Source organism: Carassius carassius, chromosome 19, assembly GCF_963082965.1.
Source record: "Carassius carassius chromosome 19, fCarCar2.1, whole genome shotgun sequence".
Lineage (NCBI taxonomy): Eukaryota > Metazoa > Chordata > Actinopteri > Cypriniformes > Cyprinidae > Carassius > Carassius carassius.
In genome coordinates this window covers 6222710-6250485 of record NC_081773.1, presented here as the reverse complement: position 1 = coordinate 6250485, position 27776 = coordinate 6222710, and the positions used below count along the sequence as shown (strand labels likewise).

The 27776-nt window shown below is 36.8% G+C and overlaps 1 protein-coding gene across 1 annotated transcript in view; it reads left to right on the top strand.

Annotated features, from left to right (window-relative positions):
- LOC132094941 (ecto-NOX disulfide-thiol exchanger 1-like) overlaps positions 1–27776 on the top strand; it is a 107405-nt gene that overhangs the window by 40605 nt on the left and 39024 nt on the right. The window contains exons 2-5 of the mRNA XM_059499638.1: positions 18434–18564; positions 19098–19235; positions 26511–26678; positions 27458–27664. Of these exons, the coding sequence (XP_059355621.1) occupies positions 18555–18564; positions 19098–19235; positions 26511–26678; positions 27458–27664 (523 nt within the window). The 5' untranslated portion in view covers positions 18434–18554. The remainder of the gene's footprint in view (positions 1–18433; positions 18565–19097; positions 19236–26510; positions 26679–27457; positions 27665–27776) is intronic.

The window sequence follows — 27776 nt, the reverse complement described above, 5'->3', positions numbered from 1 at the left end:
AAGAATTGGCTGTGCCCATTTTTAATGGTGATGCTGCTTTGTGGTAACCAGACTGTGGAAAATGTTGAGCTGCTTTGCTCACACCCTATAGCCAAGAGCTCTTAAGTTTCACCGGGAATAATAACAGACAGCCTGTGTTTAATTTGCTGCTTTCATTCTTCTGATTTGTTGAGGAAACTAGACCTGCAGGCAGCTCAGCCCGGGATGCCCTGAAGTAAGAGCCAAAACATCTGGGTCTCTCATCAACCCAGTGAAACTAAAACCCAGCAGACAGCAGTGAGACAGGTCTGGATTGCACAGGATTTGTTTCTAAATCAGGTCCGGCTTGGAGTTGAGCTCGCCAGTCATTAGCCAAGGGTGGGTCCGTATCGGGATATAATTCATAGATTTGATGGTAAACATGTGTCGTATACTCTAGTGTGCACACCTCTGAGGCTTAACAATTAACGCTTAAGTCTGAAATTAATTGGAAGAGAAGGGAACATACGGTGTTGCTATAGCTGAGTGACTCCGTCAATCATGCTGTTTAGTGGAGATATGCAGGCCTGTGACAACCAGACATGAATGTGTAGAACAGGTTGACTTCCTGTTTGGAAAAAACTTTAGCTTACTGATACAGTTTTTCTTTTCACAATAGGGCAGGTTTTCTTTTCAAAAGCAGTGGTTCTGTTATAGGGGATACATAATTTTTTAAAAATGTAACTGATATCGCATTATGGCTTAGTGTGATTGACAAATCATACACTTTACGATCCAACTGAAAAAATGTATGTGCATCTGGTTTCAAGCACAGAGCTGTGTTCATTTACATGTGTGCAGCTTATGATAAAGTGATTCTGCTTCTCAGAGCATTATTTTGTAGTCATATTTAATTGGTTAAACAGTGGGAATATGATCTGTGAAAAAACAAGTGGAAATAGATTTTATTTTTTAAACTCACTTCATGGTGAATGTATAAGTTAGTTCTTGTGAAGGCTAAACTACTGTAAGTGTGAACACATACAATTTTCAGGTTTTTGTAGATCATTCAGCCCTAAAAAGATGGATCACATTTAAAAAAGTAATTTTACATCTTATTTAAAAATATATTTACTATGCAAATGCAAATGCAAATGCTACAAAATCACCTCATACATCCTAGTTCTTTCCAAGTATAACTATTAAAGTCCCCCTGGTAAAAATCAATGCATTTTTTCATATCATAGTATATATCACAGAAAAAATAAATAGTGCCATGTCAGGTTTTTTTCCACTAACATGCAGCCCTACAGTGCATTGTACTTTGTGGTGGCAGCCATGATTCCTACTGGATGTTTGTCAGCTAATTTATCTCTCTGATGGTGTTGGGTATAATGTCCTTGCAGAGGACCTGATGTACAGCAACAAATGCGTCAGTAATATTTCATTGCTCCTGGTGACACTTGGCATGAAGATTTTCCATCACAGGGGTAAGGCCTGCAGTGCACTGATGTATGCAAATGGCAGAGAAGAGATCCAGGCAGGTTTGTCACATACCATGAATGAAATAGTAGATTCATTACAGAGACAATTTATTTAAAGATGTTTACTTTTGAAGCAGACAGTGTTTCTCACCGCCTCTTATTGGATTCCTCCCCCTCCCTGTGTGTCGTTGGGCTTCGGTGGCGCCTCTCTGCGGGGTGTACAGCCATTGGCCCTGTTCCAGGAACAGCAGTGCTTCTTTAGGGTTGAGAGCTTCACACTCCATCAATAGTAAACAGCCGTATGGATCCAAGGTCAAGGTTTCAGTGTCCTTCCACCAATACAGAGGGGTTTCTGGTCGAGGTCTTGAATTTGAAAGTGAGATAAAAGCTTGTTCTCACTCTGTTCCACTTCCTTATGAAAGTGAACCTTCATCGTCCATTTATAACGTTTAGGGGTGGACTGACTGACTGACTGACAGTAGTGGGAATCAATTTCATTCAGCCTTGGTCTTCCTCACATCCTAACATAATGGCCTGTAATAAAGTCTGATGGCTGAGTGGATTTAGACGAGATGGGTGTGGATGGAGAAGAGCAATCTTAGACCGGATACTCTTTGCAAGTATGTGAGCCAATAATGTAGCTGAACAAGGTAGATTACATAAGCATGTTTATAGATAGCTGTCTGAATAATAACACATACAATGCCACAGACGTTTGAAGGTTACTCTATAGCCCTCTTGAGTACCGAGGTTTGTTAATGCCACACTAATGCATGAACTTGCATATGCATCATTCTCAAAATATTGTCCAACGTACAGTATCTGTTGACTTTTTGTTCATGAATAATATTTGGAGCAGTTAAATAACTCTATATAAAACTCTATTTAAAAAGTATAATTCTAGTTGATTACAGTCTATACTCACACATCTCGAAAGATTGTTTGGTGTGTCAGGGACAGTTTTAAAATGGGTTTGATCCTATTTCACCCACCATTCCCAGTTCACTTCTATGGGAGGTCATAGGTCAGAGATTAGCTCTATTTTCACTGGTGTTCCTCAGGGCTCAGTCTTGGGCCCTTTATTTTTTTATATCTATCTGTGATAACTTGGCCGTCTCTTGAAATCCCATGGCCTCCATTATCATTTGTATGCAGGCAAAATGGAGATTTATAAAGGCTATATTCAAAACCTGATGAGCACCCAGACACTTCTTTTGTTTCTGATTGGCTCTGTTTTGGATATTCAGAATAAAGTGAGGAATCTTGGAGTTATTTTTGATGTTAACCTGTCTTTTGATTTATTCAACGCACTGTTAAAACATCTTTTTTCCATCTCAGAACCATAGCAAGATAGCATCCCATGTAAAATTTTACTTAATCTTACCAACCTCAAATGTTTTGACATATCCCCTTAATCTGGAATTCAACTTAAATGATATATACAGTTATTTAATCATTTATTTTTTTACAGATTTTATTGATAAATTGATTAAAAGCAAAAAGCCTAAAAAGTAAAATAAAAGTAAATAATATAAAAATAAAATATATATATATAAAAATAGTACTTGACTTTTTGACACTGTTGTTGCAGTTGCATTGTTAAAGTGTTTCAAAAGTGCATATGGTTATTTTCCTATCATGGTAAAAAAAAATGTAACAACCACTTATTGATATTGTTTGTGTACAAGCTTTAGATTTAGAAGGAAAAATAAAATTAAGAACAACAGTCTGAAAAAATGAAAAAAAAAACTAATTCAAACTAATTGTACTTTTACTTTGAGAAAGATGATTTTATACCATATGTAACATATTTATCGTATCATATTTAACCTACCTACAACAACGTACTGTACCTACAACAGGACCACACACTTGCAATATGCTGGCGAAGCATTTGTGTCCGTGTTTGGGTACTATTTTTCTGGCGTGTAGGACTATTTTTCTGACGTCCCACCGAGGAGCATCTGCGCATGGGACAGTGGGGCCACTGCAGTACCCAATGCCAACGGGAATTGGGTTCAGCTCTTTTTAACAAACAGCCTCTGGCGGGGATTGAGCAGTGTGGATGCAGGCCAGAGTGGGGTTTGTGTTGCATCTGACGTGTGCATATATTCTCTAACTGCGTGGTGCAGAGAGGCAAACTTTATCATCACGTTGGCTGGTGCGAGTGTTAAGTCAGCACAGCTGTGAGATTCATTAGTGGGTCTGGGGAAGATTCCACTTAAACATGATATGCATCCAAGTTTTCAATGCTTCTCTTTATGGGGATTATATACTGGTCATTTGCGAGTCTTTGACCTCCCTTGTGTATATTATGGGATTAGATTACAATTTTAGGATTTTTTTCTCATGGTTTGGCCTATTGATGACATTTAATCTGTAATAACACAAAGCACAGAAAGCCATAACCGTTTATGTTAGGGCTAGGGTGTATCATAGACAACTGTGCCTTAAAGGTGAAGTGCGCAATCTCTTCATCAAAAATTAGCATGCCGTCAGAATAGGTTAAGTGATTTTCGCCAAATGACGTTGAAATTTGAAAGCACCAAAAAAAAAAAAAAAAAAAACATGCCCATACCCCAACAGGACCACACCCTAATTTTATATCGCTGACCCACATGTACATACGAACCCTAGCATAACAACGATTGCAAGTGAAGATGACCCACAAGCATATTCAAAGCCAACACAGATAAGTATTGTATAAACAATGCAAAATCAACAGTACTCACCTATCAAAAAGATACAATGCAACATCGGCGTCCGATTATTATAGTCACATAAATATTTAATCATCCACTTTTTGGTCAAATTGTGCTGTCATACAAACATTTTTTATTACACTTTAATTTGCAATTGTAATTATGTTCTCAGGAAAATTGCTGTTTGTAATCAGAGCATGCATTTGATGAATAACTTCTCGATCAGTAAAAAGTATGTTCTTTAAGTTTGTGTGATGTTATGTGTAATGTCAGTCGTATCACTGCTCTCTGCTCTCTTCATAGGATGTCTACTTCAGAATCTAGTTTCCTATTATTTTATGAATACTACATATTTGGGTATAATTTTGACATGACAAATTTCTGCATTTAACCCATCCAAGTGCACACACACACACACCGTGAACACACACCCGGAGCAGTGGGCAGCCGTTGGGAGTTCAGTGCCTTGCTCAAGGATCTCACCTCAGTTGTGCTGCTGAAGGTGAAAGAGAGTACTGGTTATTCACTTCCCCCACCTACAATCACTGCCAGACAAGTCTGACTCTCTAACCATTAGGCCATGACTGCTCCCAATATATTAAAATATTATATATATTAAGAAAGCAGGCTTATTTAGATGAGTGGACAGTCTCAAACAGGTCTTTTAAATGGGTCTTTCTCCAATCTCTCTTTGGTCAGGGAAAAAAAGCTCACACCATTGGTTACTTTGTTCAGCTGGTTTGTTATATGATGTTAGAAACACGGTGTTAGACTTTTCAGGGAAATCAGCCTACCTATTTATACAGTAGTTGACTCTGCACATTAAACTGAGGTAGGATAATGTATTTAAACATTGGAGAAAATGACACACTTCACCTTTAACAACACTTTAGTTCTGAGCACATACTCTTGCATATGTGCTTTGCAGGTGGTTAGATGAGCACAATGGCCATGGCGGCTCTTTTCAGACAGTAATAACATCCTGTGCTATTTCACCCTGTCTCTGTGGACCACTGTCTCTAAATATTCATAGCTCAGGTTTAGAGGCAATGTGTGAAATGCAGCACGATGCTAATTGGCTCTGCCTGCATGTGTGTGCGTGTTTGGGAGTATGTGTGTGTGTGTGTGTGTGTGTGTGATGTGAAATCATGGTGAGGCATCCTGTTTAAAATGCAGAGCAGTCGCGGCTAGAGGAATGCTTCATTTCGCTTTTGCCATCTGGTCACTTTCACTGTGACTTAGAAGCATCACCCCAACACACGCTGCTAGCTGCCACATCACTCTCTCTCACACACACACACACACACACACATGCCCTTGTGATAAAGACATACACTTCAGCATACTTTATGGAAATAATACTTATTACTTTAAGGCAATATACTTAAGTGCGAACTGAAATGTGAATACTTAATTAAATGATATTTGCATTTAAAATATATTATAGTTTATTATATAATATCATACTGAATGCAATTACTTTATCTGAAATACTGTTAAAGAGTACTGCGGAATACACAATATAATTAAAATATATTGTCATTTGCATTAAAAAATTTGTATGCAATGTATTTGTATTTAAATATATTTGCAATGATGAAGTTGTCATTTTAAAATTACAAAATTAAGTCAAAATTATAATCAAGTACTTCACATGTGTTAGAGTAGGTTAGTCAACACATCAAAATACTACTTATACTTAATAACTGTAATAAGTCTGAAAAACAAAAGGTTATTAAAAAAATAACGATTTAAAATTACCATTTCAACTGCGGGTGCAATCCAATTAAGCAATTAAGCAAATAATCCTGCCTATAGTCAACATTCTAATGTTCTTCATAGGCAGCAACTTTAAGCTTTACACAAATAGTGCTCCTCACAAAAAGACTTACAGTGTCTTACAGTTCATTTCAATAGAATTTGGCTTTAGCATGATGCTAACCTAACAATGTGATGCTCAAAGCCTAAAAGTAGATGCTCACAACTTTTTGGAAAAGAGTTTAATTCCCTCTATACAGGCCCAGACAGGCACTGTTTCAACCGTATACCAACTTCAATTTCCTCTTTACGCTTTATATAATACACTCACTCACGCTTCTAGTCACTGAGATGTGATTACAACACCACAAATGGCTTGTGTGGCCAGCGGTGGATAAAATTGGTGACTGGTGCTCAGACTGCCTTAAGGGAGGAAGAGGGTGAGAGGTGGTGATTAGTTTGTTTGGAGATTAGTTAGATGGAGATGTGATGTCTTCATCCATCTGGCTTAATTCAAAAAATAAATAAACAGAGGAACACAAATGAGAAACAGAGAGGTGAATTTTAATAGCATGTTTTAGAGTACACATACTCATATGTTTATGACACTCATTCTAGTCTTTGTCAGATTTGTCCAACACTATTACTCAGTACTTATACCAAGTATTAAACGCTAGTGGGTTAATCCTCCATCACCATTTGTGTGGGTGAAAAAGGATTTGAGTCCCTCCTTTAGTGTAAAGGTATGATCAAATTTACTGTTGTTTGTTGACCTTTCATGCCTGCTAATTTTTGCCGAAATGTGGCAGATGTGAAGCTAATTGAGTTAAATTGATTTAAATGTTTTTAATGTTAAATTATTTGATTTTCCTTAAACTTAATTAGATTGTTTGTTTTGTTGGTAGTTTTTTTGTTGTTATTTTGCTCATTTTATCACCCATCGGGTGAAAATATCTATTATATATGGGACCAGACCATTGAGCCATCAATCACAAATCAACACATTAAAAAACAACTCAGAAGACCCTAGCATTGTGAGTAATGCAAGCACTGCTTTCCTCAGAAAAGGGGTGAAAAGGTTGGCAATATGCATAAAAAATGCATATTTATTCTCTTGGCAGATGCTACACCCAAAACAACATATTGCATCGTTGCATCTCATAAAGGAAAATGAAAATAATATTCAAAAGGGAAAGGCAAAAATGAGTGGGGATAATATTTTAAAATATAATTCAAAATAGAAACCATGTAATCTGCAGTGTGTTAATGCATGCTGGGGCTTCTGACCCATAAATATGGATTTATCACTTATTAAATTTATGTGCACATATAGGATTAACATGCTCTTAGACTGTCAGAGTATTAAAGCTGGCCTACGTCAGGCCAAATCCCAAAGGTTTGCTCAGCTCATCAGTGCGTGAGTGCACAGGTGCTGGGCCTGCAAAGATCTGACATGTGATAGTCTACTCTACCTTCAGCCAAGAGCTGACCCTGAGAGGAGAGCTAGAAAAGGGGGAAGGGAAAAGTAAAAGACATGTCATCATTTTGAGGAGTTGTAGAGTTGGTGACCTGCAGTGGTCTGTACTTTAGTGTCACATTAGTTTGCATACAGACGAAAAACTGAGGAAACATTCCAGTAGCGAATTGAAAAAAATGGATTTTGGAGATTTGGAGAAGACCTATTGACATTTTACCTCATTTCTACTTAGCCTAACAAGATGTTGTGGCAACAAATTATAAATTTATTCCTACAACTTATTCATTTTTTCCCCTTATTTTCATTAAATCATGGTTGTGATTCATCTAAATTAAAATAAGGGAAGGAATTAATACAATGTGGCCATAAATTAAAGGGTTGGTTCACCCAAAAATGAAAATTAGCAAGTGTTTTACTAACCCTCGAGGCATCCTAGGTAAAAATATCCATATTTTAAACCTAATAAACACTTTTCTCTCACATCATCTGTCTGTCATACATGGAAGCCATTCCAGCGGATGATGTAAGATGTTGGTTTTGCGTGATTAGTGACAAATGTGTTGAGAGAACAAACAAAATGCCTGTCATGAATTAGAAGATCAAACCAAGGATTTGTAAAGAAAATTGTCTGAGGATTTGAGAGAAAAGTGTTTGTGTTTGAAATAAGGACATTATTCTTACAAAAACGCATGGATTCACTACAGGAGAAATTCACTACCTTTATTAATCCCTCGGAGCCGTGAGAGGCAAATTTTATTATGGATGTACGCACTTTATTTGACTTCTTGTGGACTGTTGAACAGAATCACCCACCCACTGCAATGATAGAGTGGATTATCCAGGACCATTTTTATTAAAACTCTGATTAGATTCATCTGAAAGAAGAATGTCATATACACCTAGGATGCCTCGAGGGTGAGTAAAACACAAGCTAATCTTCATTTTAGGGTGAACTAAAACTTTAATAAATTGTGGGAATAAATGCTTAAATCATAGTTACATTATCTATTTTTCCTTTTGTACTTTTTTCTCATAGGTTGGGCAAAATTTAAGAATTGTCTCTATGAGATGTATGAGTTTGAATCAAGAGGAAATTGAATTGGAATTACAGGACGAGGAATTCAGTGAATTACAGTTTAAAGAAATGCAGTCAGGCAACAGATCAATTTAGTTTTAGCAAATTAAATTTTAATTAATTTTAATTTTAATACCAGTAATGCCTATTTATTCCTTCATATATAGAATTATCTTTTAATGTTAATACATACTTGTAATTTGCCATATTTACCTAAATTCAGATCAATACTCACAAAACAATTACCATTAGAAATATATAAATTAGAGAATTCTAGTGAAAAAAAATATCTATAAATGAATGATAACGTTTATTGGTAATCCATATTGAAATGGTATTTTTATGAATTCTGCATTTAAATTACATTTCTGCATCCTGTTTGCTGCCTCGATTCAGATTCAAGAACTGCTCTGGAATTTAAAATACCTCCTCAATTCAAGTGAGAGTGATTGGCGACCCTGCTCCTGTCGACTGCCCGTGACATTTCCATACAACTCCCTATCACATATTGCAAAGTTGGTCCCAATCGTTCTCACACAAACTCATTGTGTCAAGTTCATTCTTGACACAATGTCAACAGGGCTTGTACTCGTTTTTGCACAGAATGTGAAAAGGAGAGAAAAATATAGTTCATAGAGTTGGAGAGATGTGGGCAGCAGTGATGTTTTTTACACCTACTTCCCACTGCCTTTCTGTCCTCTTGCAGTCTTTCTCTCAGTTTCATTAGCCACTGCTCATTACTATAGTCTCATTACTCAGGATCGGTCAGCCAGATGTTATACAAGTTTGAAATGTATTATAGAACCATTGCAGTGTGGTTCACAACAAAGCAGACCAGAAGAGCATTAGTGTAACCAATCCCATAACCCTGCAGGGTGGGACTTTCCATATCATTAGATGAGCATTTCTTCTTTTTTATTTTTAAAGGGATATTGTCTGATTTGGAGAACCAGAACATGATTTGTGTAACTTTAGCTGTTTGATAGGTGAATAATATCAATTACTATTATGTGCCTGATGTTGTAGAAGTCCTTATACACTGGCTTCCTGTTCCTTTTAGGATTGATTTTAAAGAACTTTTACTCATTTATAAATCACTCAATGGCCTAGGACTGAAATACATTTCAGATATGCTCACTGAATATAAACCTAACAAACCACTCAGATCGTTAGGATCAAATCAGTCAGAAATATCAAGGGTTCACACAAAACAAGGGGAGTCCGCTTTTAGATATTATGCCGCCCGCAGTTGGAATCAGCTTCCAGAAGAGATCAGATGTGCTAAAACATTAGTCACATTTAAATGGAGACTCAACACTGTTTAGCTGTGCATTTATTGAATGAGCACTGTGCAGTGTCCAAAACGATACTAGATATTATGTATAATCATTTTCTATTCTTAACTGTTTTAAATTCTTTTTAAACCTTTTAAATCAGTTTTTAAGTGATTTTTTTTTTTAATTCCTTGTTTTATTGCTGTGATTATTTTTTCATTATATTTTTTATTTTATTTTATGTGAAGCACTTTGAATTGCCATTGTGTATGAAATGTGCTATATAAATAAACTTGCCTTGCCTTGTAGAGAGCGTTACATGAAATGCATTACAATTATGATACATCACTTTTTTTTAGACAACCCTGTAAAATGCGTTCTTCCTCTTCTTCGCAATCAGATCCTGGTTCAATGTTTAATCCAAAATTGCCACTTGCCATTGTGTAGCGTTTACTATTTCAGTTAACCGAGTGAAAGTGGAGCAGGTAGTCCAAGCTGAAGTGATTAAGCGGAGGCAGGGGCTGATTTGCATATTCAGGATAAATATAGTTTACTTAGCTTATAGAAAAAGACATAGATTGAGTGGTCAGAGAAAGATAAATATTGTTTGACAGACAGAATGGCTGTAGGAAGTGAGGGATCGTGGCTGAAAGGCTGGAGGAAGGGAGCGAGCAGATATGAGAAGTTGACTTCCATTGCAGGCTCCTTTGTGCCGAATGTCTGCAAACACAATTGCGCACATTTGTCTTCATTAACAGTTGAGAAGCGTCGTGGTCTGGCAGTGACAGGCTGGCTATCCACAGGCGATCCGAATCCTCCCGGATGCTTCCATAGGCCCTACAGACACACTAATTAGCTTTGCAGTGTAATGGCCGACTAATGACTTTGTCCTCATATAGGTCTCTTATGACAGAAATGCACAGGCCTTGTTTCCTGTTTGTCATACCACACTGAACTCAAGAGTTGTCAGCGACGTGCCTGGCGCTGCCCGGAGAGAGAACAGAGAGAAATAATTCACAGATGAATGTCTGTTCTGCTTTGACACACAGCTACAGATCATACCTTGGTGCGACAGAGTGGATAGAGGGCAGCTGAAAGACATGGATATGCTTCATAGTGAATGCCAATTAGGTGGAAGTTGTAGGGTAGGGAGATGAAATGGCCAGTCAGGGAGGATCAGACATGGCTCTTGGCTTCTGTTCTGGCATCATCTGCCAGTCACGGTAGGTTTTTTCATTTTTACACACAGAAAAATAAAAGCAAAGATATCTCTACAGCGAACTTCAGCACAATTTGTCCTCACTAGTGACAACTGCTCATTTTTCTTGCCTGTTTAGCTACAAATGTGCTGAACAAAGTGAGAGAAACATCTTGCAAGACAATTGTTTTTCATCTTTTGTGTATGAGCTTCAGTTTTACTGTGGATTTTGGCTGGATTCATGTATATTTTGACTTTGGTGGCTACATTATTATTCATTTACTCTTGTTTTGTCTCCATATTTATGCAAGATAAAATGTACTTTCTGCTGGTCAATTATAACAAAATAGACCCTTATGTCAAGTGTATGAGACAACTGCAAATAGCTCAATTATAAAGTTAATTCATCCAGGCCAGTAGGTGTTACAAAAACTTCTGGTAATATTTATTTACTTCATCATTATTTATACAGTAATTCATAGATTTGCTGGCAAAAACCATACATTTGACAACATTTTACAGTAAGAGTGTGGCATTAAACCATCATATATGTTAATGGTATTTAATGGTATTTAATGTAACATTTGAAAAAAATAAGTTTAAGTGGTATTTAATTTAATGTAACATTTGAAAAAATAAGTTTAAGTGTATGAGACAACTGCAGATAGCTCAATTATAAAGTTAATTCGACCAGGCCAGTAGGTGTCAGAATACAGTCTAGGGCTACACACACAAAAAGATGCAGACGCTTCTCATTATATTAACTGATATTTTCTGTTTTATTTGATGGCCTGGAAATCCTCCAAAATTACACAATGTAGAAATAATTAATGAATGTTAAGCAATTTGCAAATAAATACACTTCATTTATTAATATAAATGTATTTATAGCAGCATCACTTAAAGTAAGCACAGTGATGTAATGCACTTGTGTCATCAATAATTGATACTCAAAGCCAAAAATGTGGCTCCAACTAATCACATGTTACAGGAAGTAATTTATTGGTCATACCATTAGCGATCTGATATATCCTATAAGTGTAACATAGACTGGTTTCCCACTGGCCTTTATTCCCATCTCAATGACCACTCATTCCCAACAGCACTAAAAAGATTACAGAGAGCCATCAGAGCTGCGCTTCACAGGATCTTAACCAATGCTCCAGCCGGAATTACATTTCTGTAATACATACCGAGGGATTTTCCAGCATTTTCATCTCACTAATGGGATTAGGATAATGCAAAGGTGTGCATGCTTCTGAGGAACAGTGTGGGAGGGAGAGAGAGAGGCTTTAGAAACCACAATCAAAAGAAACACTCTCCAGTGTAAACATCTGTCTCTTTAGTCAAATGCTGCTGCCGTTGCTTAGTTGTAGTACACTTGCTTCCTCTTGGATGTGGTGTCATTGCTCGAGTGCGAGCACTTTGCATTCTCCTCAGTCAGTTGGCGAGTGATCTTAAGAGGTCCTCTTCTATACAGCCATTTGCACTCCTCTGACACTGTTCAGGACAAGAAGATGGAGAACTGCCTCCTTTTGTTCGGATGCAGTGTTGTGTTTCATTCAAGCTAAGTAGCCATATTCACCCGGAGCAGATACAAGAGCTGATTCTGAGCTACTTGTGCTTGGCTTATGGCCAAACTCTGTTGCGTTATGGATGTTAATTCGTGGTAGTGTAATAGCTGGAAAAGCTTGCGTGCAGTAGCCTTGGTTTTTAAATAAACCTTTTTTGAGTGTCATTTCACTAACTGCATCTGGATTGGGCTTTTTGAGCCAGTTAGCGTGGTGTTGACAGTGACGGGCTTAAATTAATTCTGCATTTTCCCCCTAACAAATGTTTTTTTTTCTCCATGATTGTACCTTTGTTTAATGGTATTATTAGGAAAAAATTGCACTAAGTATGAGTGATATTGTGCCCTGTTTTTTGTGTTAGTGTGCCAGTTTTTTTTATAGGTCTCTTATGCTCTCAGAATGCTGTGATAAATGTGGCTAATCTCAGTGGATTAGCGAAACAGGAAGGAAAACCAGAACATTGTGAGAAGTCAAGAGAAGACAAGCAGAGGTTTAACTTACAGATTTGTGTATTTTTTTTATGTTAATAATTCTCTCCTATCCAGACTTAATATGCAGTGACAACTGTAAGAAAGCCATTTTTGTAGGTTGATTCATCCAAAAAGCATAAACATTGTGGCTATGTGCTGCTATAAAAGCATGCTCGGTTAGCTTTCTATGCTTTCTAAACAGCACTGGCTCAACAAATGGTGTAAGTATGGGGTTGGGACTACCAGTTCTGAATAACCAGTCGAAAACAGTTTGAGAGACTTGTTTGAAAACAGTCATTATTTTTAAACTCTGTTCCAATTATACCCTAGTTTTGAAGAATATTCATGTAGATTAAACTAATGTAGAATGTAAATTAGCACCTCCATGTATAAACTGACAATCATTTTGAAAATGTAAAAGACATTACAATGGAAGACTGTTTCTGCCATGGAATAAAAAAAAATGAAAAAAGCTAATTGTTACCTTATATTTCACAATTCTGATTAAATTCCGAGTTTACTCATAATTTTGAGTTAACATCAAACAATTCAGGTTGATGCTTTAATTCTGACTTTCTTTATTCAGAATTAGGTTTAGTTTTCACAATTTTAAGATATAAAGTCATATTGTGAGATTTAAATTTGCATTGCGAGAAATAATGTTTTGTATTGAGCTGTAAAGTCAGAACTGTGTGTTATTAACAACAAATGAGAAAACTACAACATTGTTTACTTAACATACTTAATGAGTGACAAGCATTTCAAATTATGCAATTGAATAAAAACAAAGGAAAATATAACACTGGTGATTATAAATACAAAGTACAAAAAATAAATACAAAAGTAATGTACAATAAAGATATAATGTTGCATTATAAGATATGAATTCAGAATTGTGTGCATTGAAAAAAAAGCAGAACTGTGTACATTTAAAAAGTCAGAACTGACATAAATTCACAATTCTGAGAAAAAAATGTCCGAATTATGAGGTAAATGTTACAATTGTTCATGTTGGAAACAAGCCTCCATATAATGCTACTTAGTGAACTCCTCCATTGGGATTTATGCCTGGAAAGTGTGCAAGTGTCATTTAGCATGCACATTAGATTCTGCCATAAATCAGATGTTGTGTGCAGGCTGCAGCTTGAGCATATGATGTGTTTGCACCAAAACATTAGCTACACCATGGGTGGGTTATGATGGAGCATTGATATAGTTACAATCTTTTGCAAGTTCTGCGTAGGTGAGACTATATGCTGACGTACAGCGTGCTGAGCTTTTTAAACTGGTATGTGCATAGAATGGATTTGGTCTTACGACGAGAAGCATGTGGGACGTGTATCATCTGTTCCATGGCCTCAAGCGAATAAATAGATCACCCTTATGCTGGATGTCTGAAAGCACATACTCATGATGTTCTCAAAGATGGAATGTTTGGCAGTTTGGATCCATCAGATGAATGTAGACTGAAGAACAATGGAACAAGACTTTTAAAAATGCTTTTAGGTCAGCAGAATCTGCCCACTTTAATAGCCATTAAAAAAGGTATAGGCCTAACACTGTGTGTGTGAGATCATTAATTATGAGTGAATCACCGACATTTCCAAAAAGCATTAGAAATGGCGTAATTAAATAATTAACAATACAAAATATGAAACTGATTGATTGATTCATCCAAAAAATAAAATAAATAAATAAATTAAAGTATATACTGTACTGAATATATATACATATATATACACATTCACACAGATTCATGAAAATAAATAAATATGCTGTATTGTGCATGCCAGGCCAGTAGTTGATGTCATTATTTCTATAGATTGAATGGATACTGCATGTGCATGGCATCACTGTTTTCACAAATTGCCATTTTACCCGGAGATGATAAGAGAATTTTCAAAAATGGCACATTGAAACCTGTTTTCAAAAGTTTGCATTTCCAGGTGCCCATAACGTCGTTGTCATGTAAATAAATGGCCAACAAGCATACAAATTTTTCAATTTTAAGTTTGAAATGGTGTGTGTAAACCCCACATGATTGCAAACCATATTCCATTACAATATTCAAAATATTATTATTTTTTTTTTTTACAATGGTAATGTTTTGAGCCAGCATGCTATTTTTTTATTCGTAATTGGCATAAAGAAGAGCTGGCTGGCGTGAAACATTAAAATTGTGGCAATGTCTTGATAAATGAATTAATGTCTTAGTAAATTATTATTTGCAGTCTTAGCGTGCCAACTTTTGTCTTGAAGTTAGTGTCAGCACACAGCTGCGTGAAGTAATGTCCAAATAATATGAAAAGATAAAGTAGCAATTACAAACACACCTCTTGCTTAGCTGACAAACATTCTGGGTTTCAGAAGTCTTCCCATCTCAAGGCCCCTAGCAGTCAGAGGTCCTGGCCACTGGCCCCATACATAATTTGGCCCTGACATTTACCTGACCTTCTCATTTACCAAAGAACACATCACAAAACCAGATCCAGCTAATCACTTCAGTCTTGACATACTGCTGAGAGAAAAACAACTATTTGGACCTTGAACTGGAATCTTCTGGAATTGGAAGTTAAAAGTGATAAAAATCAATTCACATCAAATTGATTTATCAATTTTACTTCCTAAGGAACATTTGGAAACTATCAAGCCTCCTGCGCATGAATAACACAGAAGGTCCCTATTTGTTTTTTCACATTCCGATCATAATGGACTCCAAATATGCAAAGGCCCACTTGTTTGGAAGTGGATGCCACCTAAATGATTCAGAAATGTCTGAATCTATGAATTATTAAAGCAAGGGTTGTGGTGTAGATATTTCATGGTATGTGAAAGTGAGTCTGATGTGTTTGGGAAGTGAGTCCATGGTGATTGTTTGCAATGATCAGTGTGAGAGAAGCACAGATATATGAGGAGAGATGGGAAGATGTTTCAGCTGGCCGTGCTTTACCCTACGCTGTCTTCTGGACCTTATGAGGGAGGAGATGATACTATGTTGAGTCGTGTTTGTGATGCTACATTGCTTTCACACTAAGGACACATTACCCGCTGTGAAACCGAGATGAGGGAGGACGATACACTCTTATACTCTTACTTAGCATGCATGCTTTGCATTTTTCACCCACACAATCGAAAAATCACAAATGAAATCTTGGCTGCACTTGAAAACTGAAATGTTTTTGCTTCTGCAGGCAGTATAAGTTGGTATGAAGACAAAACATGTCTGAATCATATGATTATTGTTCAAAAACATACATTTACACAGAAACTGACCACCAAACGCAACTTTCGGGCAACCTTACATTCTCATATGTATGTCAACAATTGGCTCATTTGAGATGCTGTTTATTCCTCTTGATGAAATTTAGCACAAACATCTAAGACAGATCGAAGATTAAATGAAAAAGGCCTACATGAAAACTCCAATAAATCTTAGGGGACATTCACAAAGATCAAGTTTTTGTGTGTAGAATGAAAACAACTTTTTTTTTTTTCATTATTTTACCTTGACAACCAAGTTTTTACAAAGCTGTGTCATGCATGAGACAATTCAAAAGACATGAGACATAAAAACAATAAAAAAATCCATTCTATGAGATTTTGAGCAATACACAAGTCTGTCCTCGTCAAGCAATATTTATCTCATCTTATGTATTTATGTATGCATTAAGGTAAAAGCTGTATGTTATATTCTAATGTGGCATATTTTTGAGTGAATCAGGATATTCAACAAGACAAAATATAGGGCAGGTTTGATTTTATGCACCAGTAACTGATTGAATCCCCATTTTCTCGGGACTTGATCATTCAATTTGCTGTTACAAGAAAAGTCATTTCATAGACAGAACACATTTTTTAAATCTGATTGAATATTATGAAGACATTCATGCAATGTCATTCACAATAGCGTGCACTTATGAATCATGCACAATGAGACCAGAAACATGCATTAAGAAAGTAAATAAGGTCAAATTTCATGTCATGCAGACTTTAACCCTGTAAAGCCTGACATATGAAATACATCAGGCATGATATAGTGAAAACACTGAGAGAGAAGAAAAGAAAGATGAAATGATTTGGATAATTTGAAATGTAAGTCAGTACAATTTTTTATAACAGACTATTTATATAAAATGCATATAAATATCAGTTGCCTGTTTATTTCTCCCAATAATGTCTTAATAAGATGATATTTAAATTTTATTGTGGAGGCAAAACATATAATGCAGTGCAACATAATGATGATTGATAGCCTGATGCATCATTTGATATTCACATAATTTTTTACATGATTCTTCAGTCCAGTAAATGTTCATCTTGAAATATTTCAAAAAATATAAAAGATACTTTATAAAAATCAGTAAAGAATTCACAGCAGATAGACATGTGAACCACAACCTGAAGGGGAACATGTTTGCAGTTATACTTTATTTTTATTGTAAAATTATAAACTATCAATCAGATGGCAGATTTTGTACAACATGCTTTTTGGCAAAGGTTTGATTATTTAGAGGCCTTAGAAATTAATGTGTCAAATATGCTAAAGTAGGCTTTATAGGGTTAAATGTGCTTCGCGCTACTGCACCTCATTGGAGCACCTGCCACATTTTTCATTCTTCACATTTTTCCACTTGAGATGCCAGTCATTATTCTGAAAGAGTTAAAATCAACTTGCCTTTTCACCAGATATCCATTCCTGCAAATAAAATGCAAACACATTACCACTGTGCCTAATCAAAGTTGTGATATGATTGTTTCTCAATTAAAGGGAATTGCATCGCTCCTAAGTTGATATCCGCATGTCAGATTTGAATAATGTGCTATGGTTTAGAGTGGCAGAGAGGAACGAGTTTGGCATACTGATGATACTTCACTCTCACAGCCCCGCTGGGGACGGAGCACGGTGCGCTCGACGCGTATGGTATCCATTATTCCAACCCGTATTAAACAGCTTAAAAGGCCCCATCTCCCAGACTTTGATTTCCAGGATGATATAATGCGCGAGGATAGAGAGAGCAGCAGGGGATGTTATCTGTCAGGGGGAAACACAGGCGGGAGGGGGTCAGATCTGACTCACACACACTGTGACCCATCAGCGGATGACATGTGTCAATTTGATTGAAGACTGATGGGTCAGCTGTAAGTCATTTAGAGTGGATGCACTGACAGAATGTCTCAAAGTAGCTTTAAGGAGCATTTCCTGCAGTCTTGTTACCGCAGCTGTAGAAACTATTGTACCCGGTGTGACGGTAAGAGTTCCCATATTAGGAACCGATAATGAGAGTTACTGTGATATTTCTCCTCTAGTGATTATCATTACTATTTATAGCCTGGCTCTATCTGAGGAGGCATTTGTAGCTGGAGCGCTGGGAAAAGAGCGGCCTTCCTCAGCCGCATTAAATAGTCCTAGTAAAAGTGTGGCTGAGCTCTGAATGCGTTCTCGCCTCTCGTTTGTGTGTGCTGCAGGTTTCTCTGAATGCTGTGATGAGTTCCTGAGAGCTTCGTTCTCCCCGGCTGGCTGTCTTGGAAGAGCAAGGGCTCTCTTGACAGCAGTGGCACCAAGAGAAGCAAACACCGACGACGGGCCATGGCTAGCGGTAACTAACCTACTCAAATTATGTCCAGTACTTGTTCTGTTTAGCCGAAAGTTTAAACTGCACATGCTTCTAAAATAAAACGAGCTGCCTACGTTGGCAGCATTTTAAGCTGTCATGCATTCGCCAATGATGTGCATACAATTCCAAAAGTAGGCTGAATGATTATGCTGTTTTATGAGATTATGCCTCGTTATGGCAGATTCGACTGGTTATAAGCCGGTTATGAGCTGGTCCTAAGCAGGAGCTAGATGCTTAGGACCAGCACATGGCAAGCTTAAACCAGCTCAGGACTAGCCGCCATGCTTCAAAACATACCTAACCAGCATATGCAGGTTTTTCAACAAGGTGTCTGAACCTTTGCTGGAAAGGTAATGTATAATCTAAATCTGTGCACAACTGATGCAACCAGCCTTTAATGCAAAGCATAGCAAACACATTTTGCTGAGTGACAGTGCAGCTGTTTAGCCAGTGTGTGTTTTAAAGGTACTTTTCATTTTGCATGAGGGCCTAATGGACTGTATTGTCTTTTGCAGCAGCAGACGGCATCGGCAGTTTGGGAACCGAACAGAGCCACATCACTGTTCCCGTGGCCGATCCCGGCGCCTGGGCCACTGCCATGAACAACCTGGGCATTGTGCCGATGGGCTTAGCCGGGCAGCAGCTGGTCTCAGGTAAAGCCCTGTGCCCTCCCTCCAGTGTGCTAATCCTGCTGTTTCATCCACAGCTCTTCACTTTCACGGCAGGGGGAATAAAAAGCAGATATTAAACTGGGGTTCCCATATTTCCCCCTCTGGCAAGCAGCACAGGCACCTGCCTCTCCAGCCAAATATGTGACCTTTAGAAGCAACACTACACATTGGATATTACATTGTAGCATGTTATAGTTTGTTGAGCTTTATTCTTCGGCTGAGATACTGGACTTTTACAGCTCTGAAAAGCTCATGTCCTGGTGGGATGATGGCACCCCCTGCTTTCTTACCTTGAGCCCTGAGCACTGGTCTCAATCCTCTCATCTGACTGAAGCTTTGTAGACATGTTTGTCCCAGAACTGGACTGTTTTCTTCATTGCTGTCTCTGATTGGCCAGTCATCAGTGGCCATCTCCAATCATTATAGCCCTGCTGCTTTTGTAAATGTTAGCTACACAGAAATTGTCTCTTATAATCATGGTTTTATCTCAGATAAGCTGTGGATGCAGTGAGTGGACTAACGGATGCTTGACAGTTTGTTTTCTCCATACGCTGACAATTCACCTCTCTAGCTTTGACAGCACTCATGAGTGGGAGTGGAAGTAGTTCAACTATAGTCAAGCTACTCTTCTGAAGAAGTAAGCTGTCAACTACAATGAAACTATTAAAGTAAGCAGTATCTAAATATGTTATAATCCAGTGATATGACTTATAATTTGAGCTAGGGTGACAGTGTATACTCTAGTTAAATTAAAACCACAGTGATAATACATAATGCTAAATATACTATAAAAACAGTAATGAACAGCAGTAAATATTTTGCTCAATATGTGTTATTTCACTCCTTCCTTGCTCGCAATACAAATGTGCAATATTTCTATCCTCATTTGCTTGCAATACAAATGTGACTATAAACAGCCCAGCTTTTTGTAAAAGGTAATATAGTCTGCAAAATTATTAAATGTACACTACCATTCATAAGGGTTCAGTGAGATTTAATGTTTTTGAAAGAAGTTTCTTATGCGCACCAAGGCTATTTTTATTTGATAAAAAATACAGTAAAATAGTAATATCGCGAAATACTGTTACAATTTAAAATAACTGTTTTATATTTTAATATTTTGCAAAATGTAATTAATTCCTGTGATGCAAAGCTAAATTCCTCCAGTCTTCAGTGTCACATGATCCTTCAGAAGTCATTCTAATATGATGAGTTGCTTCTCATTAAATATTTTCTATTATATAAATGTAGAAAACTGTTTTACTGCTTTTTTGTGGAAATCATTTTGTATATTAAAGATATTTTGAATATTTTAAGGATTCTTTAATAAATATAAGATTTTTTAAATAATTTATTTGAGACAGTAAACTTTTGTAACATTCTAAATGACACTTTTTAATTAATTCATCCCTATTAAATAAAAGTATTAATTTTGTGTATTCTGCAAAACTAAAAAGGTTAGTAGCATTTCTACTTTTTTTGCCAACTATTCCCTAGAACTGGCTCTCATGTCAGTTTTTCAGACAAATAAAGTCCCTCCTTGGTTTGGATCCTATTATAATTACTATCACGCTAGGAAAGCCATGGATTGAGGCATATTAGGCTCAGATTAAAATGCATGAGCCGATATTTCAGATCATGATTATTTATGAGAATTTGGGAAGGCACAAGTCATTTGACTTGCATATAGGTTTTCTTTTTTTGTTCTTGGGTGATTTCAGAAATCATCTAAGAATGAATATTAAAACTATTATCCTCAGCTTCGGAGCTAAAGCCTCTGGTAATACGCCAAAGCTGAAAGAAACACTTCCAGCAATTCATACGAGGAGTTTAAGAAAAGAAGAAAGAAAGTGAAGTGACATTCAGCCAAGTATGGTGACCCATACTCAGAATTTGTGCTCTGCATTTAACCTATCCGAAATGCACACACACACAGAGCAGTGAACACACACACACACTGTGAGCACACACCCGGAGCAGTGGGCAGCCATTTATGCTGCGGCGCCCAGGGAGCAGTTGGGGGTTCAGTGCCTTGCTCAAGGGCACGTAAGTCGTGGTATTGAAGGTGGAGAGAGAATTGTACATGCACTCCCCCCACCCACAATTCCTGCCGGCCCGGGACTCGAACTCACAACCTTTCGATTGGGAGTCCAACTCTCTAACCATTAGGCCACGACTTCCCCAATACATGCGGTATCCTCTTTCTTTCTGTGTTTCTTTCACACATGTAGTACACGCAGACTTCCAGCAATATGCCTCTAGATACCTGAAAGAGGATTTTGTCACATGAGCACAAATGCTAGCCTTTGAGAACAAACTGGCTGGATCGTCTCTGGCTCCAGAAAGTCTATAATGATGCTGACAGAAATTCCAGCTTCAACGGAATGATTGGAAAAGATTCGCCTGGTTTCTGTCGAATAGAACAAATTATGCTGAAATAACCTCTGAGTCTTTGTTTTAATTTCCCTCAGCATGTTTCCAGGCGCACTTCAACATCACACATATTGCTTATGACACACACACACACAGCTTCTATTTTGTCCCGTGTCTGCTCATAAATTTGCTGCTCGCAGAGCAGATGCCCACTTGCACAATTTATCCTCGCAGGCAGTTTCATTCTCAGTATTTCAGCACATTTTCTATTGATTATAAATGTTTATTTGCACCAGCTCATTAGAAGACATGCTTTGCGAGAATTTTTTTTTTTTCAGATGGCTTTATCCCGCTGGAGTGATGAAGCACAACAATGAATAGTACTCTAAATATAGATGATTTTCCTGCAGTTAGGAGTTGCTTTTGTTGCGGCTCCATTGTGAAAGTTTTACACAGAGCATGCTGGGAGATTTAGGTTCAGAAATGGTGTAAGCCTTGAACGTATGAATGCACAGATTTACACAGGATTCACCAAGGCTGCTTTAAGTGACTTAGAAGAAGAAGAAAGAAAGGGAGAATAAAACCCGAATCAGGCTCCACCAGAAACAGTTGCGTGCCGTCGTGATGACCTATTTAACTATTGCACTATAATGACAAAGAAACATCTTCCTGAGTGCTGTTTATGGAAGCACTAGGACCTAGAAAAGTACTAATAAAAAATGTATCTTTTTTTAATGTGTAATGATAATATTCTAAATATCTCCTGGCTATATTACAGTATTTTAATAATGATCAATATTCATTTAAAAGTGTCTGAAAATATTAAAGTGGGGGCATTAAGGGCGTATTTATCACTAACTATAAGAAACCAGTTGTTATACATGTATAGATTACACTGAACACATACTAGGGCTGCACAGTTAATTGAAATAAACCCAAATTCACAATATGCTTTAGGGCAATTATCAAACTGTAAAAGCTGTAATTTTATTTTGATAACCATATGCACTGTTTTTTAGAGTGTTCTTTTGCAAGTGGTGTACATTTAAAAATGAAGACATTTAAAAAAAAATCATAAAAGGAGCATTGTATTTTTTACATTTTTTATGATGATATATATTTTTTAATTTTACAGTGAAATATTGCAATCTGATAACAATAACAACAAGAATAATTTTACATTATTATTATTATGTTGTTACTGTTTTAATAAGGCACAGCAAATTTTGGGATTTTTTAAATAATAATAACAATAATAATAATAATAATAATAATAATAGATAAAACAATTTTACAGTACTACTATTATTATTGTTGTTATTATAATTGGCCATTTGTGCAGACGTACATTTTAAACTAAGCTTTTTTATTATTAAACTTCACAATTTTGAATGGAAAAATAATGTAGACACCAAATAGCTTTTATAGTTTTAAGCAGTACATGTTAAATGTAGGTTTGTTGTGTGACTCAGTACTGCTAGAATTATTCACTGTCATTTCGGGTGCTTTGGATAATTATGCATATTAGCTTTGGTGAGCAATGACTGGAAATCTTTCAAGCCCCAAAAAAAGCAAGACTGTAAAATACAGCTGAGACAAATTTCCTTGTGGATTATATATTTGGACTGCAGGGACTTGGGGCTGCTGGGCCTGGCGCTTTGCATTTACTAATGGTGTTTGTGATGGGCTCTGATTAATGCAATCTCACCTCTGAAATGATGAGTGGCTGCGTCCTGTAGGAACTAAATGTTTCGCAAGCTGCTGACTTCGTAGTGAATCCTATTTAATGGAAAGCAGATAATAATGACAAATAAAACCTGAAGCATGTTTTTGGAAAAGAAACAAGAGCTGTGAGCCAAAGGATTGAGTAGTCCTTGAATCATTCTGACTGAAGAAAAACAACATTAAGAAACGATAAATGTGAAGGCGTGTGTGTAATTTACCTGTTTACATTTTGATTTGGGTTTTGCATGGATCTCCTGATGCATTTCACATGATTGCAGCTGCTGGGAGATTTATGGATCATAATTTTCATCATTTCTTTCCCCAGCAAGGGATTCGAGATTTTCTTCCAGTTCAAGCATCTCTTGGGTTAGATTTAGTGTTCTCCATTGTATTATGTCACTACAGGACAAAGTAAGCTGGATTGTCCTGATTAAGGTTGAAATATTACAATAGTGTGAAAATACTGAACTCTCAGTAAATGAATAATGTTTGGGAGAGCGGTGTTGGTGGAACTGTAGTTTGCCAAGCTACAATCTAGACATAATGTTAATTTAAACAAGCTGCAAACAAAATATGCATCAAACCATATTAAGTCTGCCTAAGAGGGAAAAGGCTACACTGTTTTGAAAGCAGTTGACCTACTGTCACGCTACTGATAACAGTAAATTAAGTTAAGATCAGGCCTTTTAGTTTAGTTTTAGTTTTAGCAGTCCTATTGATACTATTTTAAAAGTGCTCTCTTCACAATCATTATAAGAATAGTTTACACAAAAATGAAAATTTACTGAAATAATTCTCACACTCAGGCCATCTAATATGTGGATGAGATTTTTTTCATCAGAACAGATTTAGAGAAATGTAGCATTATGTCACTTGCTCACCAGTGGATGCTCTGCAGTGAATGGGTGCCATCAGAATAAGAGGCCAAACAGCTGATAAAAAATATCACAATAATCCACAAGTAATCCACATGATTTCAGTTCATCTAATACTCTCTTGTGAAGTATAAAGCTGTGTTTGTAAGAATCAAACCCATCATTAAGATGTTTTAACTTCAAACCAATGCTTCGAGTTATAATATGAGACCGCATTATTGCTTACTAAACAGTTGTCTCGGCACAGATCAAGCACTGTTTACAAGCAAAAACTGTGTCTGTGGATTTTAATGTGAGAGGACAACAGGAGATCAACATTTTCACTGGAGAAAGCATTATTAGGAACTATGGACTTTTTTTCGTTCCAAAGCGAAGGTTTAAAGTAAAAACTGTTTAAAGGGTTAGTTCACCCAAATATTAAAATCATGTCATTAATAACTCACCTTCATGTCATTCCAAACCCGTGAGACCTCCGTTTATCTTCGGAACACAGTTTAAGATATTTTAGATTTAGTCCGAGAGCTCTCAGTCCCTCCATTGAAAATGTATGTATGGTATACTGTCCGTGTCCAGAAAGGTAAGAAAAACATAATCAAAGTAGTCCATGTGACATCAGAGGGTCAGTTAGAATTTGTTGAAGCATCGAAAATACATTTTGGTACAAAAATAACAAAAATTATGACTTTATTCAGCATCATGTCTTCTCTTCCGTGTCTGATGTGAGTGTCATACGGCACTGATGATGTATGACGCTGCTGACGTGTTTTCTGGTGTGCCCAATAACAAAGATAACACGTCAGCAGCGTCATACATCATCAGTGCCATATGACGCTATTTACCATCATTCTGGAAGGCAGCACCAGTGAAAACAGGCAGAGATAATGGTAGCTTTAGCAAAGGCAGTGAGGAAAACAAAATATGACTCCTATGTTCGTTGGTGCATCCCAACACACAACACTTGTAATGCTGCTTTGGAGCTGACATTGTCCAGCAGCTAGAAAACAGTAATGGCGGACTGCTGCTTCTCACTTAGGCCTGTCTATGCTAATAGGGCAGAGAGTGTCACAAATTGGCGGGACTTTTCCCCTTCAGTGACATGTACAGAGGGAGAATCTGGAACTGCTCGTTTGGAGAGATTGGGATTATAAAAAAATTAGTGGGTTGATTTGTACTATTATAGGCTGGTTGTTTTCAGACACTGAGGCCACACAACTGTTTTTTAATCAACTTATAAAAGTGATTTTTGCATAATAGGTCCCCTTTAATTGAGGGACTGGAGTTGTGTGCATGCGTGTATAAATAAAAATAAATAAATAAAAATGCTTTTATTAGGCCAGTATTAAGACTGGATTTTAAACATATTTTACATCAAGTAATATTCATTTCTCTGTATGTCAAGCTGTTTTAATGAGAACAAATTACTGAGTGTTTATAAGTTGTTCAGCACGGTAATTATAATGAACTGAACATGACCTTATTAGTTAAGAGGCCTTATTAGTGAGACAAAACACATTTTCTCATTTTCATAGGTATGTCAACATTTCTTTTTTTAATTTTTATAATGAACATTATATATATTCTTTCACAATGTAGTAGTGGAAACACCTTTTAGATGCATAGAGTAAAAATGTAGCTTACAGTATAGGCTTCAGATTTTTAATACAGGGTTGCAAAAGCAAGATCTCAATAGCTTCACTTTTGAGTGTTAATATGAATGCATTTTAATTTTTAATTGTAACTGGAACATGTTTACTCTAACAATTTTTAAAAAGAGGTTTAAGATACCCTCTGATTAGTCCTTCAACATGAGGCTAAGTGTGTTATATTGGAGCCATTTTAAGACATGAAAAACATGATTATCAAAGATGAATTTTAAGAAATAAGTATAATAATTGAGTGTTTTGCAGGGGGAAACTGAAACTGATGAGATTTATTTGTTTTGTATGTTTTTAAGTGTTTTATGAAGTCTGTGTATAAAGTGTGCATGCAGGTGTAAGACTTCTGTCATGGTTTACAGTACACACGGTTTACTGCACAAATCCAATGCGTTCCGGTCTCAGATCCTGTGCGGCTTAGTGTGATGAAAGCTCATTGAAGAAGAAACTAATCTTTAGTAGATTTTCTGGGTTTTGTCGTCTGCAGTAAGAGCAGTGACCTGGTCTCTTCTCATCTCCGCTGGTCTTTCACCAGCTTTGCTCTTACTTATTTGGCTTCTTTGTGGTTGTGCTCAGATGGTTCCAGTGCTGAGGTCCAAATCAATGACTCTTTCTGTTTCCTTCTCCAGACTCCATCTGTATACAGGGTTTTGACCCCAACCTTGGCATCATCACCCCAATCAATCCCATGATGGCTGGCATCAGTCTGGTCCCGCCCCATCCTGTGGCAGCAGAACTTCCTGTTATTAAGGAAATCATCCACTGCAAGAGCTGCACACTTTTCCCGCAGAATCCCAGTAAGAATTTTACAGAAACCTACCGCAGCACAATTATTACAGCTTTCATTATAAAAGCAGGCACACAGATGAACGTTGCCAACCCTTATTTACTTCTACTGATGTCATGGTAAATATATGAAGTACAGTCTGTGCCATTTTGAATGACCTGTAACTGTGTGGTAAAATGTTCCACTGTAACTTTTTGCCAAAATGAAATCGTAACAACCACAGGACAGTGTTTATTAAATGCTCCAATGTGAAAAATCAGTGAAAGACAAAATATTAAATCTGTAGAGCTATTGTCCTAAAAACTGTAAATGTTAATTTTACCCACATGGACTGCACACTGCATAGAAATCGAATTACTCCAATTCATATTCTCATTCTTGTTAATGGAAGTAAATAAATGATTATTAAAAAAAAAGTAAAGTAATGTCAACATAAGGTGATTTAGATTTGCACTGAATTACAGAGGTACCTGAGTCAAGTTTATGTGTTCCTACACGTCGGTATTGTCATATTGTAAATTTATATTGTTTGTAATCGTTTCTTTTTATATACCAGTATTTTACTTTATTTTCTAAATGTAATAATAAAATGTTACATACATTGATCTATCTATGGATCATTTTATCAAAATTTTGAGAATTCAGGTACAAATTATTTTCCAAATATTTTTTTTCTCCAGAAATGTAATATACAAAATTAGCAATTTAACGTGGGAAAATAGTTAATTTGATCTGTCATGTTTAGCTATGCAGTATGAGTGCAGTAAGACCTCTGTGTGGATTCTGCAGATCTTCCCCCTCCCTCCACGAGAGAGAGACCTCCAGGGTGCAAGACAGTGTTTGTTGGTGGCCTTCCGGAGAATGCAACAGAAGAGATCATCAAAGAAGTGTTTGACCAGTGTGGAGAGATTGTTGCCATCCGCAAGAGCAAGAAAAACTTCTGCCACATTCGTTTTAGTGAGGAGTTCATGGTGGACAAGGCACTCTACCTCTCTGGTGTGTCTTTTGGTTTTTGTCTTGTTTAATTTATTTTTGTTTTGTTTCATTCTGTTTCGTTAGGAAACCTGTTTCGTTTAATTTCTCTACCTTTTGTTTGGGACTGTTTTGT